The following is a 19891-nucleotide window of genomic DNA, read 5'->3' on the forward strand; positions in this document are numbered from 1 at the left end:
AGCTATTTTTTATTTATATAGGACTGGATTAAACGGTTCAACTAGTAACTCACCGGTTGAACCAGTAACTCAGTGACCTGGTAACCTGACCAGTTCGATCACCGATTCAGTTCTGACAACTATGCTGAATGGCGTTGCTGTTTGATAATGTACTGGTGTTGCTGTTTTAGTGGTTTATAATGTACTGCTGTTTTCAGTGTTTTGTAATTGCTGAATGGTGATTGTTGAGTTTAAATATGATGTTGTTGATGATTAATTTACTGTCACCTTTTAAATGTTTGTTCTTTGTTGTTGAATGCTGCTGCTGTTTAGTTATGGTTTTATCACTTTATGCTTGTTGATAACTTATACCGTGTTGTTTGTGCTGAGGTTTTATGTTGCTGCATACTTTTTTTCAGAGCTTCATGTTTTAGGAATGGTTTTTATTGGCCTTATTTTTTAAGTGTTTGTTTTATTTATAATAATTTGTTCCTATTTCATGGTATGAATCTAAATTAATTTTTCACTTAGGTAGTTGTTATGTTTATTAGCAACCTTTCAATTTGTTTCTGTAATACTGCCTCTACTTTTTAATTGTTATACAAATGAATGTGTGATATATGTTGATTGTCTCTTCTTTTTTACCTCTTGTTGACTGTGGTAGAGTTGCTTGTTTGTTTATAGGATTTGGAGCATTTTCCAATTGAGATTAATTGGTTATGTATAACTTATTCATTTTTTCAATAACGTTCACATACTAAATCATGTTGCTGTTTCAACCTAGTTGATGTGTCATATAAGCCGAGTTTATCAGCTATTGTTATTTTAATTGCTATCCACCTGTGTATGAAAATGCTTATGGGATTTTAGTCTTCTTGTCTTGCATATGAATCCTGAAATCCTGAAATGCCGATAAATTTGAAATTTTTGTTGTAGTATTTTAAATTTGTAAGATATTTTAAGATTTATATTATTCTATAATTATATTTTAAAATATTTATTTATAATTTATTTATTATTTTATTCTAAAACGATTTTTCTGATTGAACCACAGTTAAATCGGTTAGACTAATGAACCAGTGAATAAAACGGTTTGATGATCGGTCCAGTTTTCAGAACTTTGGTTTTAACCCAGCTGGCAGCCGCCACCGTCAAATATGTGGGCTCTTCGTGGTCGAGCTTCTCTTCTTCCTCTCAGGTAACTCTAACCCTAATCGTCTTCTTTCTCTTCCTTTCTCTCTTCTATAAAAAAAATCATTTTGATTGCAACGTAATCAATTCTGGTACTTTGGAGTATTAGGAGGGCATATGACCGTTTGTTGTTGCCGAATACGTTTTACCATTATGGGCATGCCTCCCTGAAATTCGCTGTGAGTAGGCGCGAGCTTTCTTGGCAAAGTGATGCCAATAGCATGGAAGATCGCGATAAAAAAGGATGTTTTGATGTGCCTACGGGTATGTTTGCCGAAGAAACGGAAGAAAGAATCGAACGAGATATCTCACGGGCAAGGCGCATGGTTAAGCTTAACCCCTTCGACACTGAGTATAAAGCTGCGCTGGTAATTAAATTAATTGATTTGTGTGATTTCATTTATATTGTTATTTTGTAATAGTAACGTGAAACGTGATTATTATTATTATGTTCAGTCTTATTGTGATTTATGATATACTCATCAATATCAACCTCTAATAATAATCAGATAACAGTGTATGAGTTGTTTTCATTGATCCGTGTCATCTAGGAATACTAGTGCCTTATTAAAGAGTTTGTTGGATACGTGTGTTGTAGTTTTTCTCAACCTTCGAATTATTCTTCTTAGATCTTTTCAGCATCCTGGCTCCTAAATTACAATTGTTGATTAACAAAAATATTACTTCTATATTAAATTCAATAATTATATATTTTATTGAATTAGTTGATTTGTGTGATTACATCTATTTTTTTATGGTTGGTTTTGTGTAGCTTGAGAAGTTGTTCGAAGCAAAAAGTCATTTTCCTAACAGATATCTTCCTGCCTATGTTAGCTTCATTGCTAAATCGTCTCGTTATGAGTTACATGAGTTAAAACTATACTTTGAGGGTTCTCCTTCTGACTGGAGTGCTGGAGTTCTCCGATCAATTCGAGGTGCTCATGGAAAAAGAAAGGCAAGGGTAGTTGAAGACCTTATAGCAGCTGGGTTGAAAGAAAAGGCCAAAGAGTTATTGAAGGAAATGGAAGATGAAGACTTGCCAAAAAACCCTCAGGTTGGTAAGTACATAATTAGGTCTTATGCTAAATTGGCTGATACAACTGAAATGAGAAGAATTTGGCAGCTTTGTAAAGCTTGCCCTCAAAGGGAAGTATGTCTGGGTGCAATTGAGGCTTTTGGCTTAGTGAATCAAATCGATGAAGCAGAGGCCGTTTTGGAGTTTATGTCAAAAAGATGGCGGCTTATTCCCAGGAACTACTCACTTATGCTGAAGATTTATGCAAATAATAAGATGGTAAAAAAGGGCAAGGATCTCGTTAAGCGAATGGCAGACAGTGGGATGCGAATAGGCCCATTGACATGGGATGATCTAGTTAATCTTCATATCAAAGCAGGGGAAGTTGAGAACGCAGAAACCATTCTGGAGAAGGCAGTCCTGCAGAACCAGGGAAAACCATTTATCAATTCTTATACTGCTATTATGGAGATGTATGCCCAAAAAGGTGATATCCATAATACAAAGAGGATTTGGCGCAAAATGGATGATGAAATGGGCTACAAGTTGACTTCGAAGCAGTACGAAGTTCTAATGCAAGCCTATTCAACTGCCAAGGTTCCAGTGAGATAAAGTAAAAAAATAAGTAATAAAAAGTGGATATAAAATTTAACTTCTTAGTCAATATAATTATAACGTTAGTTTGAGTGTGATCAATTGAAAGTTAAGAATGGAAGCAGCATCTGGTTTAGTTCCCTCTGCAGAAAATATGCACCATCAGTACTATTTAATTGTTACCATAGGGCTGGAAATGATTTGTTTCTCATTGTAAATATTTTCTAATTACTTTTTTATATATTATGCAGGTTAATTTTTTAGGGTATCGATAGAAAATATTAAGCTGTTCATCATTATGGTTTATTGGTAAAAGATGTAGTGTTGAACTGATAGATGTAGTAATGTTGACTTGAGAGAAAATATACACCATCATTATGACTTTTACTAACAAATATTTCTATAAGGGTTGTTTCTACTCAACCTTGCACCTTTAATAACTGATAGTAGTCTTGTTCTGATTACACATATCTCTTTATTTTAATTCCAAAAGTTTTTCATAGCTCTTTCAGTGACTTACTATTCAATTTAAGTTCAACATGTTATGCTCTGGATCATTGTTCCTAATCTTAACTACTATGTAACCAGTTTTGATACAAATGATCTGTGATTTTAGCAATACGAATCTTGTTAATAAACCTCTTTCTAAAGCATAAAGCATTCTCAAATTTCTTAAACAATTATCTCACTGATTGGTTTTCTCTGAAGCAATAGAACACAACATAAAAAATAATGTTTCAAAAACCTGTAATAATGAAAAACATGTTAGTTAAGAGTATTGTGATGACAAACAACAACAACAACAACAAAGCCTTGTCCAAGTGGGGTCGGCTACATGAATCAAACGATGCCATTGTGTTCTGTCATGTATCATGTCTACAGAGAGACTATTTACATGTAGATCTTGTTTGACCACCTGATGGATAGTCTTCTTAGGTCTTTTTCTGCCTTTCGCCCTTTGTCCATCTTCCATCTCATCCACCCTCCTGACTGGATGTTCTATCGGTCTTCTTCTCACATGTCCAAATCACCTGAGACGCGATTCAACCATCTTTTTCACAATGGGTGCTACTTCAACTCTCTCTCTTATATCTTCATTCCTTATTTTATCCAATCGCGTATGTTCGTGCTCCCCTTTAGCCGCCCAACACTTCGTATCATACAGCATAGCCGGTCTTATAGCGGTGCGATAGAATTTACCTTTAAGTTTTAAAGGCACTTTTTTGTCGCATATAAAACCAGATGTACTCCGCCATTTTGACCAACCTGCTTGGATCCTATGATTTACATCCTGTTCAATCTCTCAATTATCCTGTATGATGCACCCAAGATACTTAAAACTTTTAACTTTTCGTAGGATGTTTTCTCCAATCTTCACCTCTATATTGGGGTTTTTCCTTCTCAAACTGAACTTACATTCCATATATTCTGTCTTGCTACGGCTTATGCGCAGACCATACACTTCTAAAGTTTCTCTCCATAACTCCAACTTCTTATTTAAGTCTTCTATTGACTCTCCCATAAGGACGATATCATCGGCAAAAAGCATGCACCATGGCACAGGCTCTTGGATGTGCTCTGTGAGTACTTCCAAGACTAATGTGAAAAGGTATGGATTTAAGGATGATCCCTGGTGTAATCCTATACCAATAGGGAATTCCTCTGTCACATCACCTTGGGTCTTCACTAGGGGTGGCAAGCGGGGAAGCCCGCCCCGCCCCGCCCCGCCAGAAGCCCACCATTTGGTGCCCGCCCCGCCTAGTGAGGCGGTCCTAGAATCCTAGCCCGCCCCGCCTAACGGCGGGCTGGCGGGCTAAGCCCGCCAAATATCCTCTTTTTTTTTTTTTTTACTTTTAACTATTAAATAATATATATAAAGATATAAAAAAATCTCTTTTGTTTTTTACTTTTAACTATTATAATTTCTAAAAGTATAAACAAATTATAATTTTTATATTCACAAACATTAAAGTCTTTGTAATTATAAATATTGTTTCCAAAGCAAAATAAACATAATCCAAAACATAATTAATAATATTGTCTCCAAAACAAAACAAACATAATCTAAAACACCCAATTTTCATCTTCATTCTCTTGTAAGTTGGGTTGGGAAAGTTGGTTTTTGGTAAAAAAAAAATTATAAAAATACCCCTTGCTAAAAAAATACTAAGCCCGGCGGGGAAGCCCGCCCCGCCCCGCCAAAGCCCGCCAAAACCAGCGGTTTAAGCGGTGCGGGTTAAGCGGGCTTTTGCTATTTGGCGGTCCCAATTTTCCAGCCCGACCCGCCTTTTTTGGCGGGTTACGCGGGCTGGCCCGGCGGGTTTAGGCCCGTTTGCCACCCCTAGTCTTCACACTAGTTGTGGTCCCATCATACATGTCTTTAATTGCCCGAATATATGCGATCCTTACTCTCCTCTTTTCTAAAACCTTCCATAAGATCTCCCTTGATACCCTATCATAGGCTTTTTCCAAATCAATAAACACCATATGTAGATCCCTTTTATTACTACGATACCTCTCCATCATTCTTCTTAATAGGTATATCGCTTCAGTGGTAGATCTGCCTGGCATAAATCCAAATTGGTTCTCTGTTACTTGTGTCTCTTTTCTCAACCTCCGATCTATCACACTTTCCCATAACTTCATAATATGACTCATAAGCTTAATTCCTCTATAGTTTTCACAACTTTATATATCTCCCTTATTCTTATAGATAGGTACCAATGTGCTCTTTCTCCACTCATCAGGCATCTTCTTTGACCTTAAAATCTCATTAAAAAGCTTGGTTAACCAGTTGATGTCTTTTTCTCCAAGACCCTTCCAAACCTCAATCGGGATATTATCAGGTCCTACTGCCCTGCCATTTTTCATCTGCTTTAGAGCATCTTTTACCTCGAAGTCTCGAATCCTTCGATAGTAGTCAAAGTTTTGATCTTCTTCCCTTGTGCATAATCGACCAAGGCTCGGAAGAGTCTTCTGTCCCTCATTAAATAACTCGTAGAAGTAGCTCTTCCACCTTTCATTAATCTTCTCTTCTTGAGCCAACACCTCTCCATTCTTATCCTTTATGCACTTAACCTTATCCAAATCTCTCGTTCTTCTTTCCCGACTCTTTGCGATTCTATATATACATTTTTCTCCTTCTTTCGTGCCCAAAGACTGGTTAGAGACCCTCATATGCTCTTGTTCTTGCTTCACTTACAGCCACTTTTGTCTCTTTCTTAGCCGCCTTATATTTTTCCCAGTTATCTGTATTGCGGCATAAAGACCACTCTTTAAAGCATTCCCTTTTTATCTTTATCTTTTCTTGTATACTCGCATTCCACCACCAGGACTCCTTGTCTCTTGGTCCTATTCCTTTAGATTCACCAAAACTTTCTTTTGCTGTTCTTCTAATAACTTCTGCCATCTCCCTCCACATCTCTTCCGTGCTTCCATTCCCATCCCACTTTGCCTCTTTTCCTACTCGTCTTAGGAAGTTTCTTTGTTCCTCACCTTTCATCCGCCACCACCTCGTCCTTGGGTTCTTCGTATGTCTTTTTCTCAACTTTTGCTCAACGCGAAAATCCATGACGAGCACCCTATGTTGTGTTGTCAAACTCTCTCCCGGGATAATTTTACAGTTAATGCAAAATTTCCGGTCGACTCTCCTCAACAAGAAGAAATCGATTTGAGAACTTGTCATGCCACTCTTATAGGTTATAAGATGTTCGTCTCTCTTTTTAAAATATGTATTGTGATGACAAACAATTAAAAAAAAAAAAATAAACAATTTATAATTAAAAAGTTTAAATAACTAACCATTTTTAGCCAAAATACGATCAACAATTCTATTTTCATTGTCTTTTTCTTTTTAATGGCCACATGAAACATAATTCTTTGGCACAAAAGAGATACAACCACACAAGCGACATTTCTTTAATTTATTTCTGTAATTGGTTAACTAACAGATTTTAACATCATATTCATTTTTGTAATCTTATAATTAAAAAATCATATTAAGTATATACAAAAATCAGTCACTAATTAATTATTACATATAAAAATACGTATTTGATATCTACTAGATATAAGTGAATTTGATTTTTTATCTATTGTAAGTTTTAAATTTCACTCTGATATGTTTGATTATTCTAATAATTGATTATTTAGTTAAAAGAAACATGTAAATTAATATATACAAATATATAAATATTGATAACTGATTTTTTTTTGTGTAATTAGTATTTTTTCTTTAAATTCTAATCTTGTATATTTTTTTCCCTCTAGTGTACATTTCTTTCAAATGTCACCATTAAAAAAAATGGAAGATAGGGAAAAGGGATTGAGGGCATAGAAAAAAATAATTACAATTTTCAATGGCATAATACAACATTGTTATAAATATATATAAGAGCATATAATTTTTAATGGCATAATAATTGCAAACACACCCTAACATTGTCCCCTTCCATTCAAAACTCTACTATGTCTATGTGCTTCATATTATGAAAAATACAACATCAGCGTTATGTTTGTGCCTTCTAAGACGAAAAGAGCCTAGAAAACAAATAACCATGGCAACCCTGCACTATATCTAGCAGAGGTGCAACTTGGCATGCATCGTCAACGTCGCAATTCTTCCATTTCTCTAGTATACCTTCAGCATTAGGAACAAGTTGATGTTGCAAAACTGCAGCACCAAGAGGACCTATCAAATTCAACCTTGTAGCAGCAGAAATAACATCCCTCATTGTGATGTACATATAAGCTCTTTGAGAATCAGTACTATCTAATCCTAGTGTGCCACATATAAGTCCAAATATGGGAGCATGGTGAAAAGATACAGTACCTGACCCCAAAGAAGCATTTCTCATTGTTTTCAGAGAAGGGAGTTCCGAGAATACGGCTGAACCCACCCTCATTAGTGCAGACCCTTGTGAGATCGATGCCTTTCGGCTGACTTCATTTGTCAGTGTGGCATCTAATATTTTGTCAAGATTGTGCCAGGTTTCCAAATTGGGCGACACGGAAGCCGAGTGCACGAAAGGAAGGAGTAAGCTTCCTGTGTTCTCCAAGACATGGATAATGAATGTCTTGAGTTCATCTGGATTTGAGACCAGGTTGGACTGAACTGCTGCTTCAAGGCCAAAAGAGTGAGCAAAGCCGCCGGTGGGTAGAAGAGAATCAAGCAACTGCCATTGGCTCCACTGTGAAATGGAGTCTGCAAGGCGAGGTCCGTTGTCACACCCTTCACCTATTTGCATTGTAAATAATACTCAGCTGGCATCGACGACAAATATCAGATTCCCACAAAAGGCCTAGAAGAAGAAACCAGGCTTATACATTCAAATTCTTTAAGGAAATTGAAATATTTCCAGACATCATTTGAAAATGAATTACATATCATACAAGAAATAAAACTCAATGTCTCGACCAAAATTGAGCTCCCAAAAGCGTGATCTTGAGATCAAATGGAGACAACTCGATCACTGCTCCAAACCTATCTTCAAACAAATGCTTAAAATCCGGAAGAACCTTGAAAATTCCTCGGTTCCCATTCTTTAATTATTCTGAACTCTCTATGCCATGCTTATTAAATATTAACCATAATTCACTTACAGAGGGAGTAAGACATTTATTTATCAGATCTCATTATGAATTTGATCTCACTATGTTGTTCTGTGTCCAAACAAGGATTATGTTTTTTTCAATCCAATCAGAATCATATCTTCCAACATAACAAATCAGCATGTTAAAATGAAATTGCACAAGGAAGTAAGAGTTGCAACAATCTACTAATGGTGATTCTACATTATGTGATAAAAAAGACAAAACATTCAGTAGTTCCAACTTACAGACAATACACCTATGCTATCACATTATCTATTATCTCTGTCCCTAATATCATTACCCAAAAGAAAAGAGAAAAAAAAAAAGAGGGGGGGGGGGGGGGGGGACTAAGACTCGTTTTCTTGGGATTTATCATCGTCCCTGTTCATGAAATGGAATCCCATAATATACCTATATTCTCCAGTACCAAGGCAACGGGAGCAGTAACCAAGACCGCTTCCGCCACAAGTTCTACACCATTTTGGCCAGTCACCTTTCGGGAGCATTTCCAAATGAACCTGGTTTGTCCTTCCCTTCCCACGACAATGGTGGCAATCGACTCGTCCACTCCCCTCACAGACTACACAATGCGGATCCGGCTTCTTTCTTCTCTTCTTCTTAACATTTGACTCCGTTCTCACAACCCAAGATGGCTTAGTGAGTGAGATGTGACTATGTGGCGACAACTTGGGGGAGCGAGGAGGAGGTAGGCCATTGAAACTCCCACTCTCGAATCGAATCATTGCCAATAAACTCAGGGTCCCAATAGCCATCTATCTAAGCAAGCAAAATATTTCCAGTATCTACTCCACCATGACCCTTGATATCTGAAACAAACGAGCTTCTTACTTACTTTAACATTTTCTCAAACATCTGGTGGGCATGATTGTGACTGTTCCTAACAGTGTGTATATTGAAGCAACATTGCATCCCTTTAACTGGATGGTTCTCCATTTATTCTATTGTACTATACACTCACCTAACTTATACATCCTCTGTAATCATGCTGATTGAAAAAATGAAATATTTGAGGATTAAATCATAAAATTTGCCCCAAAAAATAAACCAAAGAAAAAAAAAAGTCGAAACATTATTGAACAATATCATAGTACTTAATAATTTCTACTGGCAACACATGATTATTGAAGTAAGGAAGATATGCAATTGAATCCATAATCCATGACACAAAAAGTATTGAGGTTCAAACAAAATTCACAAAGCAATTTCAAGTTTTCAACATAAAGTAGAGTAATTCAGAGAAAATGAATCAAAAGGGTATGTGAAAGTTTACCAGGTGAAAAAAAGGTGGTGACTGAATCTGAGGCCAAACCAGAGAGAGAGAGAGAAAGAGAGATGTATGGTGTAAAAAATTAAAAATAGCTAATATATGTCCATCAAAAATTTATGCGGTAATTATTTATGTGCATGACTTTGGTCTTTGGTCTCCTTGGAATATGCTGAATAATTTTTCCTGGCTTGGAACCACTTAACTGAATAAGATAACTTTTTTTGGGCTGTATATGATATCTTTCAATTAGTAGATCAATAATTAATTTGTTGTATATTTAGTTTTATATTAGATAAAATTTAAATTTTTAATATTTATTTAAACTGATAAATATACTTATCATTTAATCAATCTAAATTAATGGAATAAGATAATTTTTCTAAAATTTTTTAAAAAGCAATTTGATCTATATCTTTTACAAATTGACTTGTTAATAATTTGTCACCTAATAATTATGGAAAAAAAATTCTAAACGGTACTTGATAATTATTTCAAAAGACAATAAAGTCTTCAATAAAAAAAATCTTCTGGTTCTTGAACTTTATTTCTGTGATATTATTTATTTCTTCTGTCAATATTTTCTCTCTGTATTTAGAATAAACTTACATAGCATGTTAAGCTGTTAATTAATTTATTAAGAGCTAACTAAATTTGACGAACTTTTTTTGTTAGGAGTCTCATTGTCTTTTAAAGATAATTGTTAGTTTTTTTTTTTTTAGTTATCTTTTTAAATATATTGACTAAATTTATGATGTAAAACTAAGAAATATTAGTATTTTTTAAATTATTTTTATTTAAAAAGTTAAATAGAAGACATATTAGTGATTAACGAATGATATAAGTATATTCTAAAAAGAAATCGTTGACAAAAAAATTAATCAGTCTCACAAAATTAATTATCAAAACTCAAAAGTCAAATAGATATTTTTTTTTGAAGGTCTCATGATCTTTCAAAAAAATATCAAGGCTAGAATAAATATTCGTCCAAATTTTATATTTTAAATTTTAAATTCACATTATAGTCAAGTTGATAAATGATGATTCGATCTAATTGTATACTAGTCTACTAGGTGACCAGATTTTATAACAAAAAAATTTTTACTTAATCAGCATCAAACATTATTTCAATTAAAAATTTATTAGAATGAGTACTAATTTTTTAAGGAGATTGATAAATTTTTTATTAAATATAATCAATATTCATATTCTAAAGTGTTATCTTGAGAAAATAAAAGTGAATCGATTTGAAATAGAAGTCATCCAAAGTTTATAAATAATAAAAATGACAATTATGAATATCTGTAAAAGATTTTAATATTAAATTTAGCAAGTATATGAGTAGAGTAAGTTACTTGGATTAAAAAGTTATTGAGATGTATATTTATAAGAGAATCTAGAGTTGACCATAAAAAATCTTTCAGTGACATATCGTGTGCAAATAATTATCGCCTTTAACGAAGTAATCATTCTCATTGTAGGAGATTAAGTCTCAGTTTGTGTGTGAAATATTTTTGTTAGTAGATAGTTGTAAATATACTCTCAAAGTCAAGTGAAGTACCATATTAGAGGATTGATTTCTTATGTTTTTTTTTAACTCAATAGACTGAAGATTAATTCATCGCGAATTAAATTTTATTTAAGAATTTATCGATGATCAATGAGTTACTGCATACACAAGAAAAAATTCGAACTTTTGACACTTACTTAAACATACTAATGAACTGATAACTAAATCACTTTAGTTAGAAATCAAAATTATATCAAATCAAGTAGTATTTGGCAACTTGATGCGATTGAAATAAGCCCAAAGCATCTCCTCCGTCCTTGCCAAATCCCTTTGTCTTTGGGTGGATTGCAGAGGTTGAATGATACAATGAGTGAAATTTGGTTGTGGATTAGTCCTTTATATGTCGGATTGGAGAATATTGCGAGCAACAAAAAAAATATTTTTTCAATTTATTTGTTTGTCAAGAAAAAAATATAAATTTCTGTGATATAAATATAAATATAAATTATACTGATTTATTATAATTTGAAAAAAAAATGATAAATAGATTTTTGATCTTTTGATTCGCAAATATTTAAGTACTCGAAAATTTGAAAATACATTTAAGTTCCCAACCTTTTTAAAATATGGATATATCGATCCCTTATATTCACTTGGGTCTGTCAGACCTAGGAAAAAAATTAAACATGACTTCTGTTGTACTGATTGATATGAATGCACACATGAAAGAATTTTTAAAATGGGACAAATTAGACTTAGAAATTAATGTATCCAAATTTTAAAAATGTCAAAAACTTAAATATATTTTTAAATTTTCAAAAACTTAAATGTCCATAGACTACAAAATCATACATTGATCTATCATTTTCTCTTATAATTTTAAATTTGATATAATGATTAAACTTTTAAATTTTTTTTTCGGCTATTTAAGATTTCTTTGGATTTAATCTAATCTGAAGTTTGTTACTTTGTTTCGGTTTATAGTCTAATTGATGTTTGATTAAAAAAAATGAGTAATACCTCAAATAGGTCCCAAAAAATTTGGCGATTTAACAAATTTTTCCTTCAGAAAAATTAACTAGGTCCTGAGTTCCCAAGATTATTAGATATATACCATATAGGTCTCCAAGCCAGGTTAAACCGGTTAACACGATACTCTCTCTCCTACATGGGGATTGTAGGTGCGACGTGTCAGGTAAAGTAACATACGTGGCACTCAAGACACATTAGTCCCTGGACACATGGCTAAAACGACGTCATTTTGGGACAACACCAAACGACACCATTTTGAGGGGACAGATACGTCCCCACCTTTGTTCTCTGATTCTCCAAATTTCGACGTTTTAAAGTCAAATAGGTCCCCTAAAATTTTTGTTACAAGTCAAAAAGGCCCCTAAGTTTATAGTATATATGTCAAATTAGTCCCCTAGAATAAAGCAACTAGAACCATAATTAGAATGAAATCATGATGAAATTATCCAAAGTACGTTGAAATATGCAGTTTCAAGCACATGAAATGACAAATCTCAAGTACAATTACAATCAAACAATTAGAATTTGTCAGTATCCTCGTTTAGCATCTTGTTCTTTTATAGAACTTTGATCTCTTTATCTCCATAAATTGGATGAATACCAGATTCTAAGTTAGCAAAAGTGGGATCATACTAATACGTTGTCTTGTGGTCAACTGGTTATAATAATCCAAGTCCAAAAAAAAATTTCTATAGGTCAAAGAAATAAATCAAGTCATCAAGCAACCAACACAATACAACATCACAACAGAATACAAATTTCAAATACTATTATTGTTTTTGTTATTATCAAATACGTATTCGTAACCACTTCACAACTCTCACTTAAGCTACACCTATAACATACTATCTTTGATCTACCCTAACATCACATGCATGTTCATCATACTTCACTCTTTACTGCCAATTTAATGCAGCAAAAGCTAACCTAACTTACTTCAAACAATGACGATATACACGACACACCACCACCAAACAGTCCATGTACACACCATCAAAGCACCATTACGAATTTGGATAAACGTTAATGGGGTGAAGAATATGAAGGGTTACACTACAAGAAAAAGTAATATTTGTAACAAAAAAAATTGTTACAAAAAGTCGAAATTTTAAAATAAAAGGATTTTGTAACAAAAAAGGGGTTGTTGCAGTATGTCCCGTTACAAAAAGTTTTTGTAACAAAAAATAGAATTGTTACAATTCAAAGTAATATTTTGTAACAAATTTTTCTAATACAAAAAACTAAAAGTCATTACAAAAGTGATAACAAATTTTGATCTTCAAAATGTTTTTCGTAACAATTTAAACTTTTTTGTCATAATATTTTGTTACAAAATACTACTTGCTTTTGTAACATTTTTTATTCTTAGTTACAAAAATAGAAAATTCATTTTAAAATATTTAATTAAATAATTGATAAATCAATTAATTTTCTAAACATGCTAACTTAACATTTATATAATATATAATCATATAGATAATTAGAATATCTTACATGTCATTAAGATTCTTTTACAATAAAATAAATTCTACAAATTCAACTAAACACAACTTTTTCCTAACATAAAATTGTATCATATCGGATTTATAATTCTTGATTCTTCTAGCATATTTCAGTCAATATAAAGTCTAGCATATTGGCATCAATTTTGTACCCCTGCAAATATGAGCAATGAAAACCAAAATTAAAAAACCACATATAACACTATCTTCATCAGAGTAAAAATAAAATTAGAACTTACAAGTTAAAATTAACTAATTCTTAAAGAATCTATTCTCAAAGTTTAAAACTAGTCAATCAAGAATGCAAATTATCAAAAATTGACAATTCAATATATAAACTCGGCCTAATTAATCATAATTCAATTCATTAAATTTACATAAGTATCAATTGTCTAAAAATCACTACAAAGCATAATTTTCACCAAAGTCCTCATAACAAATATACTTGACTTTTGAAAATAGTTTGAAAATAGAAAAGTATAGCAAGAATGGAAAAATAAAACCGAATAACAACTTGACAGCTAAGCCACACTATCTTGAACTTTCTTGACAACTAAGCCACACTAATCCAGAGATCTCTTTTGCCACCTAATTTACTTTTATATGATTTTTTTTTAAAAATCGGCTACTGATTTAGTACACTTCAGAAAAACAGCAAGCAGTAACCAATTTAAAAAAAAAACATATAAAATCCATCTTTTATTGGATTCTCCTAAATTTTGGTGTGGTTGAACTAGAATTTCTCATCTGTCACCCAGTTCAAGTTCCAGAGAATCTTCACTTCTCTAGAAATTTTCACTTTTCTAGAAAAAGTTATACCTCTTGAAATATGATTTTGTTTTAAGGAAAGGATGCTGTCACAACAGTGAATAGCCCTGCTTCCAGAAAGCACAACTTTCTCTACAAAACTCGAATTATCCTAAAATTTGGACATAAAATACTAGACATCCTAATATTTCACCCCTCTTTGGTTTCACCTCCAAAGTATTTCAGAGTATTGAGATATGTGGTTTTGAAGTTACTGTTCCAGAATTCGGACAGCAATATTTCTGCAGAAAATGACCATTTTCTAAAAATCATATCTCCCAAACCACACATCAAAAAATTCTGAAATTTTAGAGGAACAATCTAGACATATCAAATTTTTATAAAAAAATAATTTCACCCATTTTGAGTGGTTAGATTGCTCCCAGTTTTGTTCACAAAGTGCTGTCTGAAACTGCATAATTCTGCAACATGTAAACTTGGTTTTGAGAGGTCAAAAATTGATTCCTAGCTTTTCATTCACTCTAACCTTGAATTCTAACTTTTTTTATCTATTGTGACTTGTTAAAAATATTAAATTAGCCTCAAGTACTCATGATTAATAAATCACCATTTTTGGTCAGTTTTCACATTTAAGCATACTCATATGAAATCAACAAGTTCTGCATTACTCAACACAATCCAGCCACAAATTACTCAAACAATTCACATATATTATCATCAATTTACTGCATCATATATAACAAATAGTCCAACATCATCTCAAGTAATCATTAGCATGTATCATCAATTAATTCAATCATAAAACTTGGCTTTTAGCCTTTCAACAAATTCTGCACTCTAACAAACAGAATTTTCAGCATCATCAGCATTTAATAAATCAAACACAGCATCATTCAATCAGTTTAAACAAAAAAGTTTTCTAAAGTTGCAATAATCAAAATTCTATACACGCATCCTCATCACAGAAACTATACACGCATCCTTAATAAGAAATTCTAATCAAAATTCATAAATTTCAATAATCAACATTTATAATCAGTACAATTTAACAATTCATAGTATTTTTTCTTTGAAAATCTCTTTACAGGAATAATCACATTTTGTTTTACATGTATCTTCTTCTTGCTATCAATTTAGCTACATAACTTGAATGCAGATGGCTTTAAATATTAGTATTTACACAGCATCTCATCAATTTAAATTCCATATATATATAATAAATCAATATATCATTCCATCCATCAGATTAACCATTATCTAAGTCTGGAATAAGACATGACTTAACGTTTTTTATATACATGAAAGGGGGTTTGGATGATTGACACTAACAGGAACTCAGGAAGAACAAAATCAATCAATATTATAAAGCCTTAATCAAAACACTAACAGGAACTCAAGAAGAACAAAATCAGAACAATTCACTAACAAGAAGAGAAGAGAAGCAAATTTCAAATTTACCTAATCAGAACTTCTAATAACCAAATCCCAAATTTCAGAAGAGAAGCAATCTTAATCAGAAATTTCAATTTTCCAATAATCAGAACCCTAAATCCCTAATCATAAATTCCAATAATCAAATCCCTAATCAAAAATTTTAATAACCAAATCCCTAATTAGAAATTCAAAACATATAATTTACCTGAACTGAACTTGAGCAGGGGCTAGAAAAGAGAAGAAGACCAGCGGAAGATCAGTCGTTGTCGCCGTCGTCCTTCAGGCCTTGAGGGTCAGAGAAGCTCCGTCGCTGTTTGCAGTTATTTGCCATCTGAAAGAACGCTTCTCCTCCAGACTTCCAGCAGCAGATCCGGCAAGACACAGCTCCACCGACGGCACCAGGAAGCACGATGATGACAGCTTGGTGAGACGCGACAGCGGCGAAGCATGATGACAGCAGAGACAGCTTCGTGGTGGCATTTCCCTTCACACACGCTCTCTCTCCTCTTCGTGATTCTTCTCAGGCTACAGAACCGGCTTGATAGAAGGCAGAACGGCGACTGGGCAGCGACGAACGGTAGACTCCAAGGTGGCGACGGCGCAGTGGCACTGCGGACAGCCCCCCCTTCCTCCCTTTTCTTCTCCTGGCGCGACTCTCTCTTCCCTCTTCCCTCTTCCCTCTTCCGTTTCTTTCTTTCTTTCATATTTCTGTGTGTGGGTGTGTGGAACAGGTGACCCCTGTGTGGCTGGGTGTATGTGCATGCTGAAGAGGGGTGGGGGTTCTAGGGTTAGATTTTCCTAAGGGTTTGTAATTTTAATTAAATTAGGGAATAGAGTATTCACTAAAAATATAATTTAATCTCTTTAAATTTCTTTAAAACATTAATTAAATTATTAATTTGTTAATTAATTCTTAATAAGTATTTTAATTTAAAATATAAGATGATATAATTAATTATAAAAATTAAAGTATTAAATTCTAAAATCTCAATTATTTAAATTAAATAGTATAATTTTTTTTACAACTACTAAGTCTTATAATTTAAATATAAAAAATTATTCAATAATTCTAAAATTCAGTAAAATTTTTATTTTAATTACCAAAACTTGATTTAATTACTCTCAATGAAATAATTTTTGAAAATAAAATCACTAATAAATAAATAAATTTGGAATCAACTCAAAATAGGATTTTTCAAAAGTTCTGGATCTTACATAAATAATTTTTTGAAAATAAAACCATGAATAACTATAATAAATCACAATACAAATAATTTATTATTTATTTTCTAACAATCGTAGATTTTACCGGCTTAATGATGAGTGTTAGGTTAAGGTGGGTTTAGGACTAGTAGAGAGAGAAAAAGAGCTCTATATTTTATACTTAAGGGAGTTTTTCAAAATTTTACTTAAATGGACGAGGATGGCAAACAACAAAATAAAAAATAAAGGTGAGGGTTAGAATTAGAATTTTTATTTTTTATATTTGTTTTTATTTTTAAATTTTAACTATTTTTATTTATGTTTAATAATTAATTTTTTAATTTAAAAATTTAATTTTTAATCAACATTTAAGATTTAATTATTAGTAAAATTATATATTAATTTTATAAAAAAATATAAAATAATATATACCATTTTTAAAAATAAATCATTTAATCTTTAATTCTTTTATAAAAAATAATTCTTTTAATTATCTTAGAGATTTTAATCATTTAATCGTTTAATTCTTTTAATTATCTTAGAAATTTTAACATTTTAAAATAATTTTTTTACTTACAAAAATTTTTGTATTTTGTGACAAACAAATAACTTGTTACAAACAATATTAAATTTTGTGATAAATTAATTTTTTGTTACAAAATAATTGGAGTTTTTGAAACAAATGGACATTTTGTTACAAAATATTTTAAACTTTTGCAACAAAACAATGGTTCGTTACAAAAGCCAATATAATTCGTAACAAAAAAATCATGTCGTTACAAAATATCAAAACATTTTGTAACAAATTGTATTGTTGTTACAAACATTATTATTATGTAACAGTTACTAATTTTTGTTACAAAAGAATAATTTTTTGTAACAATTTTAAATTTGTTACAAAGTTTTTGTTACAAATGTTCAATTTTCTTGTAGTGTTAGTTTGTAAAACCTAGGTGAGGGTTTGTGATACTTGTAATTTTATAAAGAGAAAGGGAAAGGAAGAGGTTTTTTTTATGTAAGGTACTCACTTAAATTCAGGCACCTTTTTGACTTATAACAAAAATTTTAGGGGACCTATTTGACTTTAAAACGTCGAAGTTTGGAGAATCAAGGAATAAAAGTGGGGACGTATCTGTCCCCTCAAAACGGCGTCGTTTGGTGTTGTCCCAAAACGACGTCGTTTTAGCCACGTTTCCAAAGACTAATGTGTCTGAGCGCTATACCTGACACGTCACACCTACAACCTTCACGTAGGAGAGACAGTGTTGTGTTAACCGGTTCAACCTGGCTTGGGGACCTATATGGCATATATCTAGTAATCTTAGGGACCCGAGACCTAGTTAATTTTTCTGAAAGACAAATCTGTCGGACCATCAAATCTTTGGGGACCTATTTGGGGTATTACTAAAAAAAATTGAACGGTCTGTAAAGTTATTAGGAAGGGATGAATATAATGTTCAGAAGGAATGAAAATGAAAATGGCATCGTACAGAGAGAGAGAGAAAGAACATCGACAATGCTACAGCCATTAAAACATGTAACCAAATGCAATTCCTCTTCTCTTCTTTTCTCATTCACAATAACAACCCTTTTTCCTTTCTTCTTCTTCTTCTTCATCTTCTTTTTCTTCCGCCGACGTGTCCCCGCCTTCTATCGGATATGCTATTGCGGGTAAGCTTGAGATTGCACTCCACTTGAATGCCTGAGATTTGGATACCTTTAGTTACCATATGCTTTTGAATGTCCTTGTTAAGAAGAATTATTTCGATGCTGTTGATGTCATTGTTAGGAAGATTACGATGAGGGGTTTTGAGAATCGGTATACCAATACGCTTGTTATGAAGGATTTGTGTAAGCAGGAAAGGTTGGATGATGCTAAAGAGTTATTGTTTAGCTTGGTGGATGGTGGCAAGGAGCTTCATGGCTCCGAGGTGAGTGTTCTTATCAGTGTTTTGTGTGGGAACAATAGGTTTGATCATGCTATTAAGTTGGTTAGAGAGTTTGGAAATTCGGGTTGGTGCCGTTGGATCATACTTATGGAATTTGGATAAGGGGTCTTGTGCATGGCGGCCGGTTAGACGAGGTCTTGGAGTTTTTCAAATAGAAGAAAAAAAAGATAAAAGGTACATTCCTTGTTTAGCCAAGTAGAACGTGTTGATTTACAGGCTTTTAAGGGAGAAAAATAGGCTCAAAGAGGTGTATGATTTATTGATGGACATGTATGAGACTACGGTTCCACCGAATATGGCTACCATAAATGCTGTGTTTATTTTATTTTTGAATACTATTTTTTAATTTTTAAAAGAAAATTTAATAGACAAGTACTCTTTATTTTATTCCATTTTTATATCTAAAGTTTTTTTTTTGTATAACTGTAAATCGAGTACTACTGCTTAATATGTAAAAAAATTTCTTATATGAACCAGCTTTAAATAATATATAAAGGCAATACTACAATTTGATGTCTAACTTTTGAAGAAATTATGTGCCTTCAAATAATTCATTTCACAAAATAAATTTAATGGATAAAATAGTAACAATAATTTTTTTAAATATTTTATCTTTATTATATAATATTTATTCAAAAAAATTTTCGTAATGAATAGATTTAAAGATATGTTATTGCACACTACTATATATAAAATGCCTAATAACAAACAAGATTATGAATTTGATAATAAATAATCAAAATAAATTTTTAACAAATAAAAAATTTTAAAATAGACAATACATTCATAATACTAATAATAGTAATTGTAATAAAGTTAAATTTTTTGATTAAAAAT

General features: G+C 32.3%; 3 protein-coding genes across 5 annotated transcripts; 1 reads left to right on the forward strand and 2 right to left on the reverse strand.

The window, feature by feature from the left end:
- Positions 1-1087: 1087 nt before the first annotated feature.
- On the forward strand, positions 1088-3174 carry LOC107609084 (pentatricopeptide repeat-containing protein At1g80270, mitochondrial). Its single transcript, XM_016310914.3, has 3 exons — positions 1088-1177; positions 1280-1538; positions 1943-3174. Exons 1-3 carry the CDS (start codon positions 1137-1139, stop codon positions 2795-2797), a joined length of 1155 nt encoding a protein of 384 aa, XP_016166400.1. The 5' UTR covers positions 1088-1136; the 3' UTR covers positions 2798-3174.
- A 4026-nt stretch (positions 3175-7200) lies between these two features.
- On the reverse strand, positions 7201-9753 carry LOC107610088 (urease accessory protein F). 2 transcript variants are annotated; one of them, XM_016312163.3, is made up of 2 exons: positions 9663-9753; positions 7201-8079 (listed from the first exon to the last, which is right to left on the reverse strand). In XM_016312163.3, the coding sequence occupies exon 2, from the start codon at positions 8023-8025 to the stop codon at positions 7303-7305; it is 723 nt and encodes a 240-aa protein (XP_016167649.1). In that variant the 5' UTR covers positions 8026-8079; positions 9663-9753; the 3' UTR covers positions 7201-7302. The 2 variants fall into 2 exon arrangements, with proteins under 2 accessions (XP_016167649.1, XP_016167650.1); XM_016312164.3 differs by having other exon boundaries at positions 7201-8041; positions 9663-9717.
- LOC148550217 (uncharacterized) lies at positions 8544-9797 on the reverse strand. Of its 2 annotated transcripts, none has more exons than XM_088492736.1 (2): positions 9663-9797; positions 8544-9198 (listed from the first exon to the last, which is right to left on the reverse strand). In XM_088492736.1, exon 2 carries the CDS (start codon positions 9142-9144, stop codon positions 8719-8721), a length of 426 nt encoding a protein of 141 aa, XP_088348862.1. In that variant the 5' UTR covers positions 9145-9198; positions 9663-9797; the 3' UTR covers positions 8544-8718. The 2 variants fall into 2 exon arrangements, with proteins under 2 accessions (XP_088348862.1, XP_088348863.1); XM_088492737.1 differs by having other exon boundaries at positions 8544-9377; positions 9663-9742.
- Between the last annotated feature and the right edge of the window lie 10094 nt (positions 9798-19891).

This window comes from Arachis ipaensis, chromosome B7 (genome assembly GCF_059453495.1).
Source record: "Arachis ipaensis isolate K30076 ecotype BB chromosome B7, ASM5945349v1, whole genome shotgun sequence".
Taxonomy (NCBI): Eukaryota; Viridiplantae; Streptophyta; class Magnoliopsida; order Fabales; family Fabaceae; genus Arachis; species Arachis ipaensis.